The sequence below is a fragment of the Polyodon spathula genome, chromosome 12 (assembly GCF_017654505.1).
Source record: "Polyodon spathula isolate WHYD16114869_AA chromosome 12, ASM1765450v1, whole genome shotgun sequence".
NCBI classification, from domain to species: domain Eukaryota; kingdom Metazoa; phylum Chordata; class Actinopteri; order Acipenseriformes; family Polyodontidae; genus Polyodon; species Polyodon spathula.
The window spans coordinates 7,215,418-7,235,715 of NC_054545.1; the positions used below are offsets into that span (position 1 = coordinate 7,215,418).

General features: G+C 34.2%; 1 protein-coding gene across 28 annotated transcripts in view; it reads left to right on the forward strand.

Moving 5' to 3' along the window:
- Positions 1-595: 595 nt before the first annotated feature.
- The window catches only part of nrxn3a (neurexin 3a), a 290,916-nt gene continuing 271,213 nt past the window's right edge, over positions 596-20,298 (forward strand). For 8 of the 28 annotated variants that reach the window (XM_041266191.1, XM_041266219.1, XM_041266192.1 and 5 more), the window contains exons 1-5: positions 601-795; positions 7,186-8,369; positions 13,226-13,243; positions 14,719-14,748; positions 15,431-15,442. In XM_041266191.1, coding sequence (XP_041122125.1) covers positions 7,673-8,369; positions 13,226-13,243; positions 14,719-14,748; positions 15,431-15,442 — 757 coding nt within the window. In that variant the 5' untranslated portion in view covers positions 601-795; positions 7,186-7,672. Of the gene's footprint in view, positions 796-7,185; positions 8,370-13,225; positions 13,244-14,718; positions 14,749-15,430; positions 15,443-20,298 lie in introns of all 28 variants that reach the window. The other 20 variants (XM_041266210.1, XM_041266221.1, XM_041266220.1 and 17 more) reach the window with 7 other exon arrangements.

Consider the following 20,298-nt stretch of genomic DNA (forward strand, 5'->3'; position numbering starts at 1 on the left):
ACCAGAACGCGCTGGATGAGCTCAGCTCTCGTTTTAAACAAACAAACAAACAAACAAGCAAAAGGATTGGTGCTGGTAATGATCTTTGTGTCAGAATAGCAAATACCTTACTATGTCACACATTCACAAGTTGTTTCTTTAAACGTATTTTAGTATTTATATAGTTTAACTCTTAGACTCTTTCTAGCATTAAATTACTTTATCAAAAAACTTTAGGAATACATGGTATGCGATTTATTATAGTGTGCAGGTAGGATACACTTGTTAGAATTGTGAGTGATTTTTACTGTAAATGATTATTTCTTTTTTTAAATAATAAGGCACTGTATTATATACAACTGCCAAGTCGCTTGCTTTTATAGAGTAAACAGTCTAAAATACGTTTTTATATACAACTGAACACTTGTTTTTCTTGAAAGAACATAACAGAATGCTTAGTTTAAACATTGAGCTACAAATTAATTAATATTAGCCTACGTGAGAATTCTGCACTTCTCTTACAGTTGACAGCAGCCTTGGCCAAACTGTGTCTTTAAATGGCGTGCGGCGTACTAAGTAGAGGGAGGACTTGTGCAGTTAGTGTGTGAAGATCTCGTGATTCCCTATCAGTTTTACTGAGCGAACGCAGCTCTGTTCTCTGCTGTAATAGACATACAGAGGGGCGAACTGCTTTCCAGCCTGCATCCTGGTTATGAGAATCGCATCACCTTGGACCCGTCTAAACCTGGACCTAAAATTTCAAGTTATAGGAATGTACTGGATTCATAGTGTTTGGATGCCTTTGAAATAACTAAGGTAAGTGCAGCTGAAGATTTCATTTCATGTGTTTGACGCTAACAATGCATTCCAATGTGCACATATATTGCAACTACTTTATTTTTATTTATTTTTTAATTTTTAAATTTTTTTTGGTGATTAGTTAAGTAGAGAATGGTGTTCTTCTTTTTAAAAATTAAAATCCCAAATCTAGTTTAAATTCAGCCTTTATAAATGTTATTGCAACCTCTCATGTGGGATCTAAAATCAGAATTGGAAATTCCAAGAGCTTCTATAAGAGATTAATGTCGTTCTTAATATAAAATAGTTAATGCTTACATTGATCTATTAACAGAGCGTATTATTCTACTAACCTAAAATGACAATTATTAGTGACAATTAAAGTTAACAACTTGCCTATGTGGGAATATTTGTAAAATGTATTTGGATATATTATAGCAAAACTTATACAGTGCAGTATATACTTTCTTTTGGTAAAATATACATACATATATCAATGTACATGCCTGTATTATCTTGGACTGCTTGTTAGAAATAATGTCTTCCTGTTTTATGTGATGATGAAAAAAAGAAAGTTGTGTATTTTCTTAATGCCTGGCAATTTTTCCGTTCCTGAATGTAGCTATGTATTAATGAAACGTCCATAATAATGTGTAAACCCATTGCTGCAAAAGTGCCGTGACTTTATTTGAAGGTGATGTGTATTTGAGGACACAGACTCGATGTGTGTGCAGGTGCATTCTTGTAGACAAATATGTCAGGTTTGCGAGGGATCAAGAGGCAGCGAGAATATTTGTATAGGGATATAAAAGGATCAGAGCGACCAAACGGACGGGATCTTTAAACGTGATGTAGCTTCGCGTTTCACTGATGTTGATCCTGGAAAAGCAACGTGTCAGCAGTGGTGTCTCTTGAAAGAGTCTTACAGTTATGGGTTAACATACATTTAAGATTGTTTACCTGTTTATTAAAGTGCCTCGATTTGTCATTAATATAATATTTTTTCATCAAATCTATTTATAATAATAATAATAATAATAATAATAATAATAATAATAATGTATTGAAAATAGGTATCCAGACTTACGATTAGAACCAATAGAAGCATTATTCAAAATGATTAATTTGCGAGACCTCCAGTTGGGTTCCAGATATGAAGCATACCATTTTTGAACCCTAATTGATCTATGTGGAGCAGTATAAAAGACTGGTTCTTTATCGAAACAGAACAAAAGTGTAATGATGAACCCGACAAACTGCTATCTGCCATAACAAATAGACGCGTGGTTGGGTTACTTGTGCAGTATTGTAAGGGGTGAGTAAAATAATGTTTGTGTTTAAAGTACATATGTTTACAGTACACAGCAAGTGGAATGTACTGTTGTTTAATGCATTACGATAGGGTGGTTGGTCAACATTAAGAAGTTACAAACAATAAGTTGTATAAAAACATGCAGTCACTGGTCTCTAACAATAACAAGAATAAGAGTAATACTAATAAACGTTACATTTCTTCATGGTATGATGTATAAGGACGACATTATTGGCTGCATGAGGGAAATAGAGTTCATTTTGAGCAGAATAGTGACGGGGCTTACTCAAATCAGGGCTGCCTGTAACAAATTATACATAAACAAAACAGAAAGCATTTATGCTACTACTAACAAGGCCCATAAGGATATTTCATTTCAAAGGAATTTTAAAGAGATCGTTCTTTCGCAAAAAAGGAAAGCAAACAGGCTATCAGGCCTGTAGTCCACATTTGAAATAAATCGAACGAAGATCTGTTTTTTGCATGTCAAAAATTACTTTTCAACGATCAGTGCAATTTATTCATGCGTTGGTTTTAAATTGTTAAAATGTGGGCTGAACTAAGCATTTGCGAAGTGCGGTGACTCAATTTCCTAATTGTAATTTAGAAAAAAAAACAATCAAAAAAAAAAAAAAAAAAAAAAAAAAAAAAAAAAAAAAAAAACAGAAGTTTCGATGGCAATGATATTTAAAAAATGTTAATCCCTAAACAGTTTGAACAGTTTGGTGGTTTTTGGAGAAACTACCACTAGCGAGAGAGAAAGAGAAATAGACTATGTTATATCAATTCTTTTGTATTACACTTGGCAGTATCAACATGTGCTGTTCCAAAAGAACTGGTAAGTTATACATAACAAGTGGAAAATTACAAACGCCATTTTTAACAGCGTATACATTGTTCAAATTGTGTTTTATGCATAAGTTCAATTCTTCTTCTTCTTCTTCTTCTTCTTCTTCTTCTTCTTCTTCTTCTTCTTCTTCTTCTTCTTCTTCTTACCAAACCTTTTTATTAAAGCTGGATAGTCCAGTCTACACTGTTTTAGTTTTTTTGTCTATACAATTCCTGATTCTGTACTGCTCCCAATGGGGACATGAAGAATAGCCACTTCATTTAAACAGCTAATGTTCTTTTTTGTTCGATTATACCTCTACCCTTTCCAAAACCCTGGAGGTGACATTGGCAATTTCTGTGTTTTGTTACAGTATTACAATAGTTTGTAGTTGGTTGGCAGGCTATTAGCTGAGTTCACACATCAAGCAGGAAAGTCCAGAGGCGATCAAAGTAAATGTCACCTTAATGTCCGGAGAATAGTATGTTTGGAAGACTAGTTTACAATAATCTATAGCCTAATTATTCAATAGAAAAGATGATTTTAATTTTGAATATTTTGAACAGGCAAGATCAGCTTTTGGCTTAGTAAAGAGCCATATGAATACAATTCCAATATAAATATACAGCATTTTTTCAGTGGGATTACATTCTTAAACATTCACTATTATAATTATGTGAATATATCTGCTTGTTAGCTCACAGATACTCTAGTGCATGGTTGGTAACAATTGATGATAACCACACTGTATCCCGTAGTTTTTAGCATCAAGGAACATCAGTCTCTGCACTCAGCTTTTCATTGTTTCTATTGGTATTTTCCTCCCCTGTGTCTTGTATACTAGATGCCTTTCAGACAACAAAATGATTTACTGATTTATATTCATACAGACATTTCTCTATGGTGATTGTTTTCTTTCTTTGTAGAGAACTTGATGTATTTTCAAGCTACAGTTGTATATATAACAAATAATTAATGAGGGGATGGTAGGACCTATGATATCAGCACTTGAATTGATCAAGAAATTGATACCACCACCACCACCACACACACACACACACACACACACACACACACACACACACACACACACACACACACACACACACACACAGAGTTATCTTCTGATTCAAGTCCACTGTAGTGTCTGGCAGTACAGTAAGTGCAGTTGATGCTTCAGATTTCAGCTGCCTTTTTCAACTGTGTCTACACAAATCTGCCCTTTAAAATTCAATCTATCAAGCCATTATATTTATAAAAGGATTTTTTCTGCATGGCATCCAAAGTTCTATGCGTCTTTGTTTATACAGTATTGTACAGTATTATATGTACCAGGACTGATATATTTTGTTATTTTAATTACATATTGCTCATTGTGTTTTTGTATATTTGTATATTTTGTTGGTTTAGCTTTACATTTACTGTAATATATCAGGATGGTAAAGCATGTATTCAGCTCAACTGTTATTTCCAACTAGAATCAATTCTAGTTCTTGTTGAATATGGTTCTTAAATTACATACAGCATATGATTGACATTTAGAAGCAGAAGAGCCTTTTATAAAAACAAAAACAAAACATATCCCTTTATAAATAAATAAGTTAAATATTTACTGTAATGCAGGTAATATTATTGTGTAAACAATGATAGATAACAGAACAATCAGATTAAATAGATATACAATGTTATGTTTTGGTTTACTTCATATGTAACATATGAATGTTGTGTAAATTAGTAATATTAAGCAGTGTGATAAATACATTTTATGAACATGGAGGATTTATTAGGATGTGTGTTACAGGATAAAAAAAAATACACTTACTACCTTCTCATTCCGGTTTCCCAATCAGACATAAGATAGAACATTTCCTTTATATACAATGTAAATGGGATTTTCTACCTATAGCTTAGCCTTTTCACCCCATTCTCCCATTTCATCAATGCAGCCCCCTTAACAAAAAGAGCAAAGCATATGGATGTCCCAGTGATGTGAATGATGCCACTACAAACAGTGTCAGTTACTAGAACTTAATAGCTCTCTGTTTGAGTTAAATTAACAATGCAAGGCAGGTGGTTAAAAGCCTGCATTATGTTTCACATTATTTGCCCCATTCAGATTGGTCATGCTATTGTCTCTTGAAGAAAAGAGAAGGCTGCCTATGCCAAGGAGAGTAAAGTCAGTATATTGTATGCACATTCAACTGCTTTTAGTATTTTACCATGAAATATGAGCAATAGTAGTTACTCCTGTATTATTTGCTTATTGTGAAACAAAGCCAAAGTCATTTTTTCTTCTTCTAAATGATATAATTAAGTTAAGTTGTTTACTATATATTCATTACCTGCAGTGGCACCTGTTCCAATGAAGACATTGTTGCAAACAACATTACTCTTAATTAAAATGATTCAAACAGCCATTATTATTAAACTAAAATATTACAACAAATCATCCAAGCCAATCTTATAAACCTTAAACATTTTGATACTCGCCCTATAAATATACATGTGTTACAAAAACATACAATAGCATGTTTTTTTTGTTTTGTTTTTTTCCTGATAATCATGCCCTATAGATCCAAATCAGTCAAACTGTATGCGTTTTGTGGGCCTGTGTTTATCCCAAGGTTGCTTACTTCAAACCAAAACAGCACACCTGATCAAAATTGGTAAACCTCACATAAATCATTTCCAGGTCTATTTTTGTCAAAAATAAATAATGTTTTAAAAATAAGAAATGTCAGGGTTAAACTAAGAGAAAAGCAGTACAGCTATCGGCTAGTATAATTTACAAAAAGTCTGAATACAAATGTGTTCAGGTTTTAAATAAGATACATCAAAAAGAACAATCAACACCGTTTTTTAAAATTTTTGAACCAATTTCTGTGCAAGAATTAATGAGCTCCCATATATATATAAAAGCTAAATCCACTGTACATAACGACAAAAGCCTAGGCCCATGAAGTAAGAAATTCAGATGCTTAAGAGTAAAAGCCCTATGTTACCACACATGAAAAAATATTATAGCATTCAGCATTTGAATACATTTTTATATGTGGGTGGACATACATTCTCTGTCTGTTTTAAATGCTTTTCTTACATTGGATTTCCAGTGGAAAGCCTTTAATTTCCTCGTCATCAGATAAAAAAAGCATTGTGCTATTGATTGATAGCTGTGTCTTCATAAGAATAATGTGGGTAATTTCAGACTAGATGACCGATAACACAAAATAACTTTTGGAGAAAATAGCTTTAAAACTTTTAATTAGATTTTTATGCCTACTGCTTTAACCATTTAAAGATGTGTGTGCAGCTAAGTGATAAAGGGAGACACAGCAATAACTTTAAAGAGCAACCTGAATTCATATCTGAATGTGTAATTTTCTACACTTGCTGTAGTTTATGGTTGAGACTTGTATGTGTTAACATAAACCAAATACAGTAGGAGTAGGCCAATACCCTTAAAACATCAAATACTTCATAGCACAAATAAAGTTTTAACTAAACTGGCGTTTTAGTTTTTCAGTGCTGTGAAATTAATTTAATAGAAACTGTACAGGCCTTACAGAGCAGATGTTTGAACCACCAACCTAAATCATGACATTAACATTTGTTCCTGTCTAGAAAGAGACTCAAATAAACCCATTTATTTTCCTAAAAATATAAATTTGTGGAACTTTCAACTTGATATGTTCTCTCAAAATGTCCTTTGAAGATGTATAACACCCTGTAACAATTTTTTTTTTTTGTTCCTGGGTAGTAAGTGTTATTTCCTAATTGCTTATGCCTCAAAAGTATAGAAAATGGCTATTATTCCCCACAAACTTTGCTTTTGTGACCAGGACAGTGATATTTCAAAATATCACTATTTCCAATGGGAAAACTGGCAAATGTGTGTCTTTTCATTCACATTTGTATACTGTATTTACAGTATAATCGTAAATCTCGAAAAACTACTCACTTCTAAATCTTTTGTAGTCATTTTTGTATTACTTTAGTATAAATACATGTTAGTTTGGATTCATATGTTGTTTTTTTCTGACTTTATGTGAAAGAAAAGACACACATTTGCCCGTTTTCCCATTGGAAATAGAGATATTTTGAAATATCACTGTCCTGGTCACAAAAGCAAAGTTTGTGGGGAATAATAGCCATTTTCTATACTTTTGAGGCATAAGCAATTAGGAAATAACACTTACTATGCAGGAACAAAAAATGTGTTACATAGTGTAATTATAAATTTCTTCATATTGTTTTTTTTTCTTTTCAGGTTGATTATTTGAAGATCTGAAGCCAGGTTGTTGCTTCTAATGGGCCAAATAATTTCTAAGCCAACATGAAGAACAGTGTGTTTATTCTGGTGAAAATCAAAAGCATCATCTCTCCTGTGAGCCTGCTAAATTATTTCATGAATTACACAATCTGAGGATTCACTCCAACCTCTGCTCATTGCTTGAAGAAACTGTTTTCCTCCATACTTTCTCACATCCCTGGCCTATAGAGGATTAAACTTTTAAATAAACATAATTCATTGTTAAACACAATTTGGAGCATTTTATAATTTAAACAGTCTTAGGACTGGTGTTGTTTTTGGATTACAGTCAGTACTTTAAAAATAGAATTTCATTGGACCAATATATCACTTAACTTGTGTCAAATTGAATATAAATTGTTCGATATATTGGATATATCATCCTTTTAACCAAAGCAAATTCAATGATACCTTGCTTTTACGGATTATAGTTTCCTAATTTACAATGAATCCTACCTGCTTCACATTCAAGGCACACTTGTTGCTCAGTACTTTATTTGGCCTGTATTCTGGCCTTGAGTTTACAGGGACTCCTGGACAGTGGGCCCGTTACCTCCGCTGGGATGCCAGCACAAGAAGTGACCTAAGCTTTCAAATCAAAACAGATGTTTCCACTGCCCTGCTTCTCTATTTCGATGATGGTGGATACTGTGATTTTCTCCAGCTGATGATAGTCGAAGGGAAAATGCAGTTGCAGTTCAGCATTGACTGCGCAGAGACCACCATTGTCTCTGATAAAAGGGTGAACGACAGCAACTGGCACTTTGTCATGCTAAGTCGCAGTAATCTGAGAACTGTTCTAGTAGTGGACAGTGAAACACAAGCGGATGAGGTCAGGCCACAGAGACAGTACATGAAAATTGTTAGCGATCTGTTCATTGGAGGGGTTCCATTGGATATCCGGTCGTCTGCTTTGACTCTGCCCCCAGTGAAAGACCAGCCATTGTTTAAAGGAATTATCACAGATCTCAAGTATGGGAACTCAGAGCCCAACCTTCTTGGCAGTCAAGCAGTAAGATTGGGCATGGAAGGCATGTGCACAGAAAATCCATGTGAAAATGGTGGAAGTTGCTTGCTAATAGATGGGGAACCAAAGTGTGATTGTTCCATCACGGGATATATGGGACAATTCTGCAGTGAAGGTAGGAATGCTCACTGAATGAGAATATTTAAAACAAATTTACATTTTTTATTGTTAATTGAATTCCTACCTTATTGTTATACAGTCGTTGATGCATTTAATAGGGCAATATATATATATATATATATATATATATATATATATATATATATATATATATATATATATATATATAAACAGTGCTTTTAGTGCGTAAACTGTGGTTTTCCGGTTTACATTTGGTCACAGCTCCTTCCTTCTACAGCCATGGATTAGTATGGACAAAGTACTGGGTTCCTGAAATGTTTTTGTTTTTTTCCTCAGGATATTTTTTTTCCTCAGGATGTTTTTTTTTTTCAGTTGATTAATTTCTTACTTAAGATGGAACACTTCTGTTCTCGAATTTGTCTTTGATGTCCTGTCATGCTTTATTGAAGCATTTTTCCTTTGGGAAATTTCATTAACATATTTTATTATATTTTTTCAGATGTTTCAATACATATATTTTAGGCTTTGAGGACTATAAAACCTTTTTAAAAATGGACATGTTCTGCTGTTAAGCTTGATCCAAGTCTGTTTAAAATATATTATGCACTGCTCTAGAGAAAATATTTGTTCATATTTTGCAGAAAACTAAAATATCAAGGCGTCACTGCTGAGATTCATGCATGATCTCTGTATGATGTCGCTTTTATGACCCCCAATTGTCTTTGCTTTCACATTGAGAAACATGGTCTGCATATTTAATGTTGATTTTGCCTCTAGGTTGAAGAACAATCATGTGCAATTTACTGTGGTATATGTTCATAATTTAGTCTTTTTTTTTTAAATACAGGCTCTTTATTTGTAATTCAGTTCAACTGGACTTCAGATCTCAGCAATACATTAAGAGTGGTCTTCCAGAACTCTAGAGTAAATGTAGCCTCTTCGTGCTACCGCTGAAGAACATGGGTGTAACCATGCCTATAAGGATTTTCTATATTATGTAGTAACCAAGTCTGGAATTTCTTTCGTCCCAATCAGCACAGCAATTTATTCCAGAAGTGCTTTATCATTTTTTTTGTCTTATTTTCACTTTGTCATTAAATGACTTTCTGTGCAGCAGTTATTATGACCACACATCTGGTTCTCTGTCCCATTCAAAGAAAGTGTGTATGAGGCTCAGATGAGCGCTTATAACTGCAGCACAGGAAAAAAAAAAATAATGAAAATTGTAGGAAAATTAGAGTGGACCTGTGATAATATTGGCCAGAGGGCCATTGAGTCCAAAGCAGGCAGCTGCTGGTTAGTTGACCTTTGTCCTCCAGGAGCCAATAACTGTAATTGGCTGTTTAGAGGCAATTGGTTTGGTCCTGTGATTGAGGAACACCCATTGACCTTCAGTTATCCTGAGGTGAGGGAACATAATTCTTCATCCTAGTGGGGAAAAAAAAAACAGAAGGTAAAATAATAAGTAAACTAAATTAAAAGAAAAAAAAGGAAACATTTATGTAAGTCTTTAAATTCAAATAGTGTTGCTGTTAAAGAGAAAGTGTCCAAGTGACATTCTAGACACCCTGTAAAGACAGCCAAAGAAATAAACTTTCACTTCGTAAAATAAATGTAGTTCTTAAAATGTTTCCTACAGTTTTTATGCCCTTGAGGATTACCCAGCAATCAAAGAAACCTGAAAGGGCTCTCCAGGGACCATCTGGCAGAATTCATCTTAGCACTCTATCTAATTCTTATCAGTTTTAATTCATGAATTTTTAATTTGCTTAGTGTTTTTGACCACCACAAGCCTAATGCTTATTGCTGTATTTCAAGTTGCTAACTGATTTGGTTAATGCTTAAAAAATATTAAAGTAATCTTGCCATTTATGTCGCTTACTGAGATTTACAAATGTTGAACTACTATTTATATATAAACAATAAAAGGTTGCTACAAATATTATTTCATATTCACAGAGCTGTTATACCTTTAAAATCTGAAATAGAAATTAATCAGTTTCAATGAACAGGTAGTATGTATATAGGTAGTAAAAATGTTGTGTTTGTTTAAGATCAGTGTTTAATAAAGGATGTGTGACGGACTGTTAATATATGAAACACAGCCTTAGTAAATAACTTCAGTTTGACACAGAGAGATTAAGCTGACATAGAAGACCTGAGAGTTTTAAAAATGTGTTTTACCTTCTAAAACCCTTTAAACCCCAGCCACTAGGTGTTAGTGGCAATAAGTGAGGTGGTTTACAATCTACAACTTGAAGTTCTTTTTCTCATCAAATGTGTTTAGATTCTGCAGTCCTTACAGAATTCTGAAGGTACATATTGTTTTTTTTATCTCAAATAAAGTGTTTATCTTTCTATTTCTCACATCTTTTCTCAAAGATGTCAGGTCATTCAGTCTTTTAAATGACTTAGTATCCTTTTAAGGCTATATGTTTTCCTTATTACATTTCTTCTGTTTGGGAGAACATGATCGTCTTTTTCCAGAATCATCTTATGCTTAAATCTAATGTCCATCTGTGGATATTATTATATAAAAAGTCAGTTGAAGGGTAATAATGCATTATTAGAAATGGTTTCTTTCTGAGTATACCCGTCTTTCCATTATTGTGTGTTATGTTTATTTGGGTAACACAAATAAAATGATCAGAAGCAGTAAGATGACTGTGTGAACAGGCCTACTTTCCAATGCTCTTCATTGCAGACACACACCTCAAGTGTTGAGCTTGCAGCTGTCGATAACATTTAAAATGGCACAAATGATTCTGGATGAAATGTATTCTTTTTCAGGATATAAAATAAAGATTTCCAGCTATGGCAAATGCACAATTCCAAGCTAAAAATTAAATAGGAATTCACTTGTTCCCCACGAATAAACTTTTAAGCTATTTTATTAATACATTAGCAGTAAACATTAGCAGTAAAATTATATGAATACATTATGCAGCTAATGTCAAAAGAACGTTTCCCATTTTAGAGGCTGGACATCAATAGTAGACTGCACTGTTCTTAAGGCTGGCAGCAGATTTATAGGGTATAGATGTGACAGGCAGTTCAAGTTGATTTATAATATATATATATAATTTTCACTGCTGCAGTCTACTGATATGGGGGTTAGAATGAAATGTAAAGCTGTCTTTGAAGGACTCAAGTTGCTAACATAGGTTCAGACAATCAGCGTAAAAAAATTTGCTCAGGATCAGTGCAAAATGCAGAGCAAGCCTCTTGAGAATCATGCTGTTGCTAAAAATGTTTAAATGTTTCAGGCAGAGGCACCACCTATATCATTAATGTTTACTATTGGAAACTGGTTTACATGTATGTGTAATTATTTAAATAATATATTGATGCCGTAATTTAGTGTTGCATTCCATTTCATTATTTTGATGAGAGATCTGACATTTAGTCAAGTACTGAGGTAGAAAAGGGAACACTGTGATTTGTAAAAAGAAAGACATCAAAAAATAATATTCATTCAGAAAGATTCTGTGCTAACTAGGTCTATAGACCCTAGACATGCTATCAAAGATGACATCTGTTTAGATCTTTGACTTTGTATTTTTGTTATTTTGACATTTTCAGGAGAAGCAATGTCAGTAGTAGAAAAATATACTCGGAAATGACCATTGTATTTTAATCACACCACTGGCAAGACAAACACAGTAGGGGCCAAAAGGACTCCTCAGTCCTTCTATCTAGACATATTTTCTGGTTGTTCTCGTGTTAATGGCTGCTTGCCAGTCATTTCTACTCATGAGGTCCAAATGTATGTAAGCTGTAACAAGCCAGGATATGTATAGCAAAAATAGACAGAAACACAAAAGACTTAACAGTTGAGGCAAGATATATACCATTGGAGCCACAGACTGAACATATCTTCAGGGGTGTCCTGTGCATCCTTAAAGTTTAAAACAGTTAATACATGTGATAAAACAGATAATGGAGATAAATGATCTCCAGTATATTGTGTGTAGAGTTCAAACATTTTAAACTTAATTGCTTCTGGACTAAGTTAATATGTAATAAATCACTGATTACTAAGTACTAAATGCATCTAATAGAGTTAGACATGTCATTAGACTCTCATAAACTTACTAGGTTAATGGTTGTTTGTATAAAAGGAAATTAAGAAAGTTAGCAAGTAGGGAAAAGTACTATGTGATGTTTAAAATACATACAGTTACTCATAAAGTACCCAACTCACATCCAATGTTACATATTAGACATAATAAATGCAGATAATAGGTCTGCTCTCTTCCAACCTTCTCTACAAGTGTAAAATTGAAGGGAAAAAAGGCAGCCAGTTTTAAAATGGTTTATTTGTCTTATACCTGGTGCAATCAAAACCAGTGTATTTATTAACAATGACTACCCTTCATCTGTGTTATGGTGATCCAAAACAATTCTCATTAAAGTGCCATTCAACTCCAAAAATGATTATCCAGTAGGTTGTGTGTCTGCAATGAAAATACAATTGCTAGGTAAATAGCTGAAATCTGGTTCTCAATGCTATACACAAGCCCTGCAACATCATAAATTCTTTTCCACCTTAAGGAAGCATGTTCTTCAAACTTGTTTGAATTTATGGAGATTACTGTATGTGGGGTATTTTGTGTTATACAGGTAATAGAATATTTAATAATATTCTCTTAAGTCGTCTTACTGAGTTTTTCTTTTTAGATGAGTGTTGATCTGGTTCCAAAATCCTGGACAGATAAGATGATCAGTTTGTTGTCAAGTGATTTATTTACATGCACAGTGATTAAGTCTCTTGCATGTGCACATGTGTGCTATATGTTTTGCATGAAATCCTTTCCATGCAAAAACGAGTGCAAAGAGTGTTTCTAATGGTGAATTTTCTTCCATCTTTTTTTTCAAACGCAACTGCAGAAGTCAGACGTGTTCCAGGTGAGTATATAGTATATCTCACAGTTGGCGCGCTGTTTCCTACAAGGATGTCCTTAGGGACAACTAATGTGTGAACACCTCGTATTCTACAAAGACATTGCGTTTCTATCCGTCATGTATTTACTGTCTAAGTGACTACTTATTCAGAAGGTTTTGCAACAGGCAGACATTAAAATGAATCCATAAAGTTCAAATAAATTCAGTAGGAGCAAACTAAAGGAGAAACGCATTCTTGAGGATAAAAGTCAAATCAAATCACATTTGAAAGCAGAATAAAGGGGGGGGGGGGGGGGGGGGGTAAAATCATAACCACGTGGTGTGAAGGGTGAGTCATACAGCCCAGGGGATTCTGAAGGGAGTGTAGCATTGATTCCGGCGCTCCTGTGGGTTAGGGAGGCAAAACTGGCAGGGACTGTTTCCCCTCATCATGCTACAATGAATCCTGCTTGCCAGCCACCCAGCGATCTCAAAAGCGGACACCTGCAGGGCTGGCCTTTGTCCTCCAGAGCTCTGTAGCTCGCTGACATCCACTCTCTAGTTCCTGGGTGTAAAAGAGGCTGGCTTGGTTGTGATATCAGCGGACACCTACTGAACCATCAGTTCTCCTGAGCTATGTAGGGAATTGCTGCGGTGAGGGGAAAAATGATTGGGTACACTAAATAAAAAAAAGCAAAATTAAGAGGAGCTAGCCTAAATCCTACAAAGTAATGTATGTCCAAATACTGCAGCATAATTGGGTTTTGAGAAGACGGTGAAAAGCAATAAAAGAGTGAGCAGTCCTGAGGGTAACCAATAGCTGGTTCCACCACAGGGGGACGAGGGAAGAGAAGGAGCAAGCACGGGAGGAAGAAGTACATGAGTTCAAATTCAGCTCAGCGTTAGTTTTCCTTAAAAACAGCACTCAGTTTATCCAATAACAATATTCCACATTACTTTATGACTTTTTTAACTTTTGAAATCAGAATTACTTTTTAAAAAAATACATTTTATATATAATTGTCAGGATTCTATTCAAACACAGGCATGTACTAGCAGATAAGGGTTCCTGCATACTAATGATCTATTTTCAATAAATATTTGCACTAATTTATTATGATAATCTACGTCAATCCATTCTATAATTAAAAATAGTATTTTACTTTATAACCTACATTTCAATGTTCTTTCTGGCAATTCTTTAAAATTGCCTGCTATTGAAATGAGTTCTTTGTAAAAATCCATGATATTAATTTTAAGAAGCATGTGAATAGATAGCGAGTACACTAATAGGAATAGGCTCCTTGATTTGCAGATTGTTCCAATTATATCAAATTCACAGAAAACTCTTCTCTGTAACAGAAGCTTTTCAAGCTTCTTTGAAAAGCTTGCCTTAAGTGTGACCGATGCCATACTTGATCTTATGAAGTATGTGACATCACAATACCAAAAGTATTGCATTCCATTTTTCAATTTCCCTATCTTTCTTCTTCTTCAAGGTTTCTCACATCTGATGATGGGTGAACAAGGTATGCTTTCCTCGTTTTCTTTATCTGTCCCTTGGTAATTTCTTCTGCTGCTCAGTTTGAAAGCTTTGCAATGTGTGAAAATGTGATCAATGCACACGTGTTCAGTAGACATTTCATTAATGCAGTGATTTGTTTTGCTGCATTGAAGCTATATAGTAATGGAAAGATTGTTCTTAGTTGTTCAAGCATGACTGTAATATATGCTGCAAAAAAACTATATATGCACAAGGCTTTTGATGAAGTGCAATGTCTACGTGGTGTGCTTTTTAAATGGCAATTGAATCACATGCATGCACATATTAATATCCTAAAGTAAAAGTCAGTTTCACCTGGGCTATCTGAATGGAAATGTATGCATTTGAAATTTCTGCCAGGGTAAACAATGGTATTGTTGATTTTATTTCCTCTTTGTTTTTACTAGTTATATTTTGTTGCATTATTTGAGTTTGCCATTGCATGTACAGTGTGTTTTCATTTGCTGTGTCAAGTATGCTTACTAGTGTTTTTAACACCATGTTACTACATTGATTTGTAGTAATGCATATGCATTTATGTAGTGTTGATGACGGCGTGTTGCTTTGTCATTGTTGATAATGTGTTATCCTTCCCCTTTCTCATTGCTCTTCAATTGTGGATATCATGCACATTTTTCTCTCTTGGACCGCAATCTCCATTTCTGTAGGTAAAAGCAAAGGTAGATCCCTGTTTTATTACTTTACATATTGGCGATATGTATATTTAAAGAATCTATTACATTGTTCACTGTTTTGCTCCTTTTGTCAATCACAATCAGTTAAAGTTGAGTTAAAGTTTTGCATAGGCTTGTCATTCTTTAAGTGTGATGAAATGATCAAATGTCAGTGAAATTGTGAAATAAGGTTTTTATTAAATGTTTAAGACACGTCAATGTCGTTATACTGTATAGTTTTATTTTTTTTAAATACTCATGAAGTTTGGCTTTTTTGAGCAGTATCTCAAATGATATTGTGCAAGGTATATATGGGATGATTGCCAGAAATGTAATATTAATTATATAAGGGATGTAACCAAAGGCAGCTAAGTCATGCTTGTTATACACAGGATGCGTGTTATACAACGTGTGCATTTTTTATTTAGGCAATTACGGTAGTATTCCAGTGTAAATGGCTTTCTTGTCATTTTAAAAATACATGCCTATACATTAAACTTTAGATAAAAGGGTAATCTCCTGGGGTTAAAGAGCTGATTCATCCTGTTTACAGGATTTTAGCTTAAAGGGTATACCTGATTCTGTTGGGTTATAGTTCTGGAAACAGACATGCCTTACAGTTACATTTACACAGCTACAAACACAAAATGAATGTTGGATTGCAGCCTGGCATGAAACAGTAAATTATTGTCAGAAGAGATTCTTTGTCTGTCCTTTCCAGCAAATTTATTTTCCCCCTCCAATCCAGACAGTGGATCATATCCAAACATCACTCTCTCACTCTACTCTCCAGGCTTATTCCTCTTTCTAGTACTGCAAAGAAGAACTGTTAAGCAGTTGATTTTCGAAAAGGCAGAATGTCTGTGCTCTGTAATGTATGATATATTATTTATAGGTTTTATAAGGCCTGCTAGACATGCACAGTGCTTGTCAGCAGTCGGGAGGAAGGGATTTTGGTGAAACTCATGCAATGTTATTATTGCGCAGCAACAGTTACAATGCTAGTTTTTTGTGATGACTTTTTGACCATGATCGTACACCAGGGAATGATAATTGCCAACATGTTTAAGTCCAAGACAAGATTTGATTGTGTTGACTGTGCTCTGCTTTTTCTTCTGGGAGCTGCAACACAGATCCTCAGAACCATTTGTGTCGAGTTAGTGTCATGTCAATTAGACCTGGGCAGTTACATTGGTGATGAGCCCTGTCCAGCTGCAGCTAACTCTGGAAAGAGTCTTGCAAAAACTCACTAAATCCAAAGTTTTTGTTCTTTCTGCTTGTCCATGTGTAATACTTCAGGATGATAGATATATAAACTTTTTTAGTGTTGTGCACCTAAACATATTAGTATGACTAATTGTAATACAAGTATAGTGCACTTTAATGGAGATATTTACAATACATTTAACTGTGGAGTTTTTATTTTCAATATATTTATTTTGGCTGCCAAATCACGTATTCTTGCTTTCACCACACAGCAGACAGAAATCAAAGTAGTTTGAAAAAGTCAAAACTTTTTTTGGCTTTTCTCAATTAAGTCTTTTTTAAATACAGTAGAATTTTCAGTGGTTTTATTACATGTAGACACCTGCTATCTACATATACCCTCAATCTGGCGAATAATACAAGGCTACAGTACAGTAATACAATACTCATACTGTTATAGTTCCAAAGTCTTTAAAACTATACTATAAATCGAAAAAGGGCTACATTTAAGTTACCATTGAAATCGTAACTGCAGCAAAAACACGGATGTAAGCATCCATGAAAACCTGGGTTAATGTTGTGCTTGTTTTAAACAAAATGCATTCGTGCAGCTTGCCTCCTTTGGCTTGAAAAAAAAGAAAACCTGTGCTTTGTTTAAAACTAAAATGTTCCTAGTAAGATTGCTTGTAATGCTTTAAAATCCATCTCATCTTTCTGGATGCATTTGTTGCTACAGTAATTTTGCCAGCTCTGTGACCAGCATGCCTATAGACCGCCTATGTGGTTGCATTACAGTCGTGGTTGACTGATTGCGTAATTCCAGTTGAAAGTGGGGTGTTCGGTAGACCGGTCAGTTCGGAACTTTGGTGTTCGTAACTCTGGGGTTCTACTGTAAACATGGTTATTTTGATATTAGGCTATTGGGGAATTTTATATTTGTCTATGCAATCCGATTCATATATATCGAGCTAAAAAGCAAATCAACAGTGTTTTTTGCACTGTGTAACATGATTACAAGCTGTATTATTTATTCATTTACCAGTTTTTGTCTGCACCACTGTTATTTTTAGATCATCCTTTCTGACTGTTTTGACTGTTAAAGTCCATTAGCGTTACTAAGTCTTGCAGAGTACAAGCATGTTATAACAAATCAGCTGTTCTGTCTGCTTGAATCGTGAGAATGGAAAATGTTTTGAACTCATTCACTTCAGTTCAACAGTGCTAAAGGATAACTCAGCTCTGTATCGATTGTTTAAAAACTGCCTGTTTTTTTTTTGTTTATTTTTTTTTTCCAACCTGGCAAACACAATCTTTGGAAGCCCTAGGATCATCTACAGCATATGTACTAAATTCATATACAGTACATGGTCATTTATGCATTTTATGGCTTTAGTGGCCCTAGATTTTTATTTTTAATGAGCAACTCTTGCATGATATATCTTAAATAGGGTTGCTGTGTTGATATGGCTTGACAGTCCACCAATACATGAAAACCAAAATGTGGAGCTTGTCAATCTCAAATTCAAACAAAGTCCTTTTATTTTTTTTATTTTTTTATTTTTTTAACTAAATACTGTATAACTACACCTTGTTGTTATACTATGAATACCACTGCATAGCAAAGCAGGCCTTGAACCATATACAGTATTGAAATAAATAAACATTGCTGCATCAATCTTCCGAGTTCACTTATTCTTGTTATGAAATATTACTGCAGCAATGGCTGGAAGGTACATGCATAGTCCTGGGTTCCTTTTAAACTGTATCTCTTTTGTATTTAGCATTGCATTATGTATATAATTCAACCAATTATCTCACAGGTGAATGGATTTAGATTGAGCAGAGAAATAGGGTGGGGTTAGAGTAAGGATTTTTGAGATAAGACAGCAGATAAGACAGCAAGATAAAACCTGGGGGGGAAATGCATTGATCTAAGCACCAGCTGGCATGCAAAAACTGGGCTTTCTGACCTGGAATTCACATCCTGATATTTTTAGCCCTGATCTATTAGAAGAAACATTACATATTAGATAGAAACAGTATATATCAATATGTAGGTCAGTGAATAAAACTAGAACAATGTGTTCAGACTGCATTTTTTTATTTAGATTTAAAAAAAAAATGATTTGTAGCTATTTGCTCTCTGCTGAAAGGTTGAGGTCATTGATTTTAAATGTCATCATCTACAGGGGATTTCACTTTAGCTTGGAAAAATAGTAAAATATGTCTGCCCATCATTTGTCTTACCTGTTACTGCCTTGGAAATGCATACATAGGTAATTGAATCAAAATGAAATAGATAAAATCTCGGTGGAAGGCCAACTGGGCTGAGTTATGCTGCATGTGAATAATATCACATTGTGATATTGAACCGCACAACCGTGATGTAAATATATTATGCTATCCTAAAAATGGCTTTATTAAAAATAAATAAATAAATAATACTGTACTTGTAAGCTAGTCCATTTTTTTTACTACCTTTTATGAACTTTAGTATCCATTTGACTCCTCATCCTGATCATTTTCTTTTTTGTCAAAGCCCAAGCTGCAAAGCAGACAACGTTTTTACATGATAACGTCAGAATTCATTTATCTTTTGTATTGTTATTTTACAATACATCACATTACCTTGTGGAATATTAACTTTTTAGTATCTTAGTTGGTAAATGTTCATCTGGGCTGTGTTTTGGACATACAATATTAAGTTCTACAATAAAAGCTGGAAAGTAAAAAAAAAAGGCTACATTTACAATGAAAATAGAGGTAGTATACTATGATCGCTGTCCTCTCATTCCTGAAAATAAAATCCCTTGACCCTGTCCTTTTTAATTTTGACAAGGGTTTACTTCTAAGTGCCATGCCAGTGGATGTCATTTTATGGTAATTAATGAGGAGTTATGCTAATACTGAATGCAGCACATCATAGGAACATACCAATAATTAACAAACATTGCACTATAAAGGGTGTTTACAGCGACTTTCTCCAAGGATGGTTACATGTAATTATTTGTTAAATGTTTCTGTTAAGGGATTTCTAATGTGCTGTGCTCAAATTGGGCCAACATGCTATCTCTACTGCTAATAAAATGATGTTTTTTTTTTGTTTTTTTTAAATTAAGAATTGCAAATATCAGAATCACAACACTGTAATATGAACTTCATAAACGAATGCGTCGTGTAATTTTCAGAGAGTCTATAACTACTATAATTATTATATGAGAAGTATTTTGTATTAAACCGAGGGATTCAATGCTATGTTCTTTAGAACAGTAAGCTAAAGATTTATTAATGATTCTTTAATTTGAGCCTGAATTTGACCCATTTTGACTCATGGAATGATGTTAGCCATACCACTGGCTTGCTCGCTAGAGACGTTCCACACATGAAATGCGCTTTTCCAAAGTCTAGAAAAGTACTGCTATCAACTGAGATATGTGATTATTCCCTTTATTTTTATTTTTGTTTTACTCAGAGGTGTAGGACATCTTCCTCAGGAAGGTCATTGACAACTCCTCAGCAACCCTAAGGGAACATTGTAGTCCTGCTATGATAGCGCAGAGAAGAAACGAGCGGACAAGAGCCATGCAAAAGCAGGAATATGAGAAAAGGCTGCAGAACTAGCTGTTAGGTGCTATATGCTCTGGGGATCGCTTTTT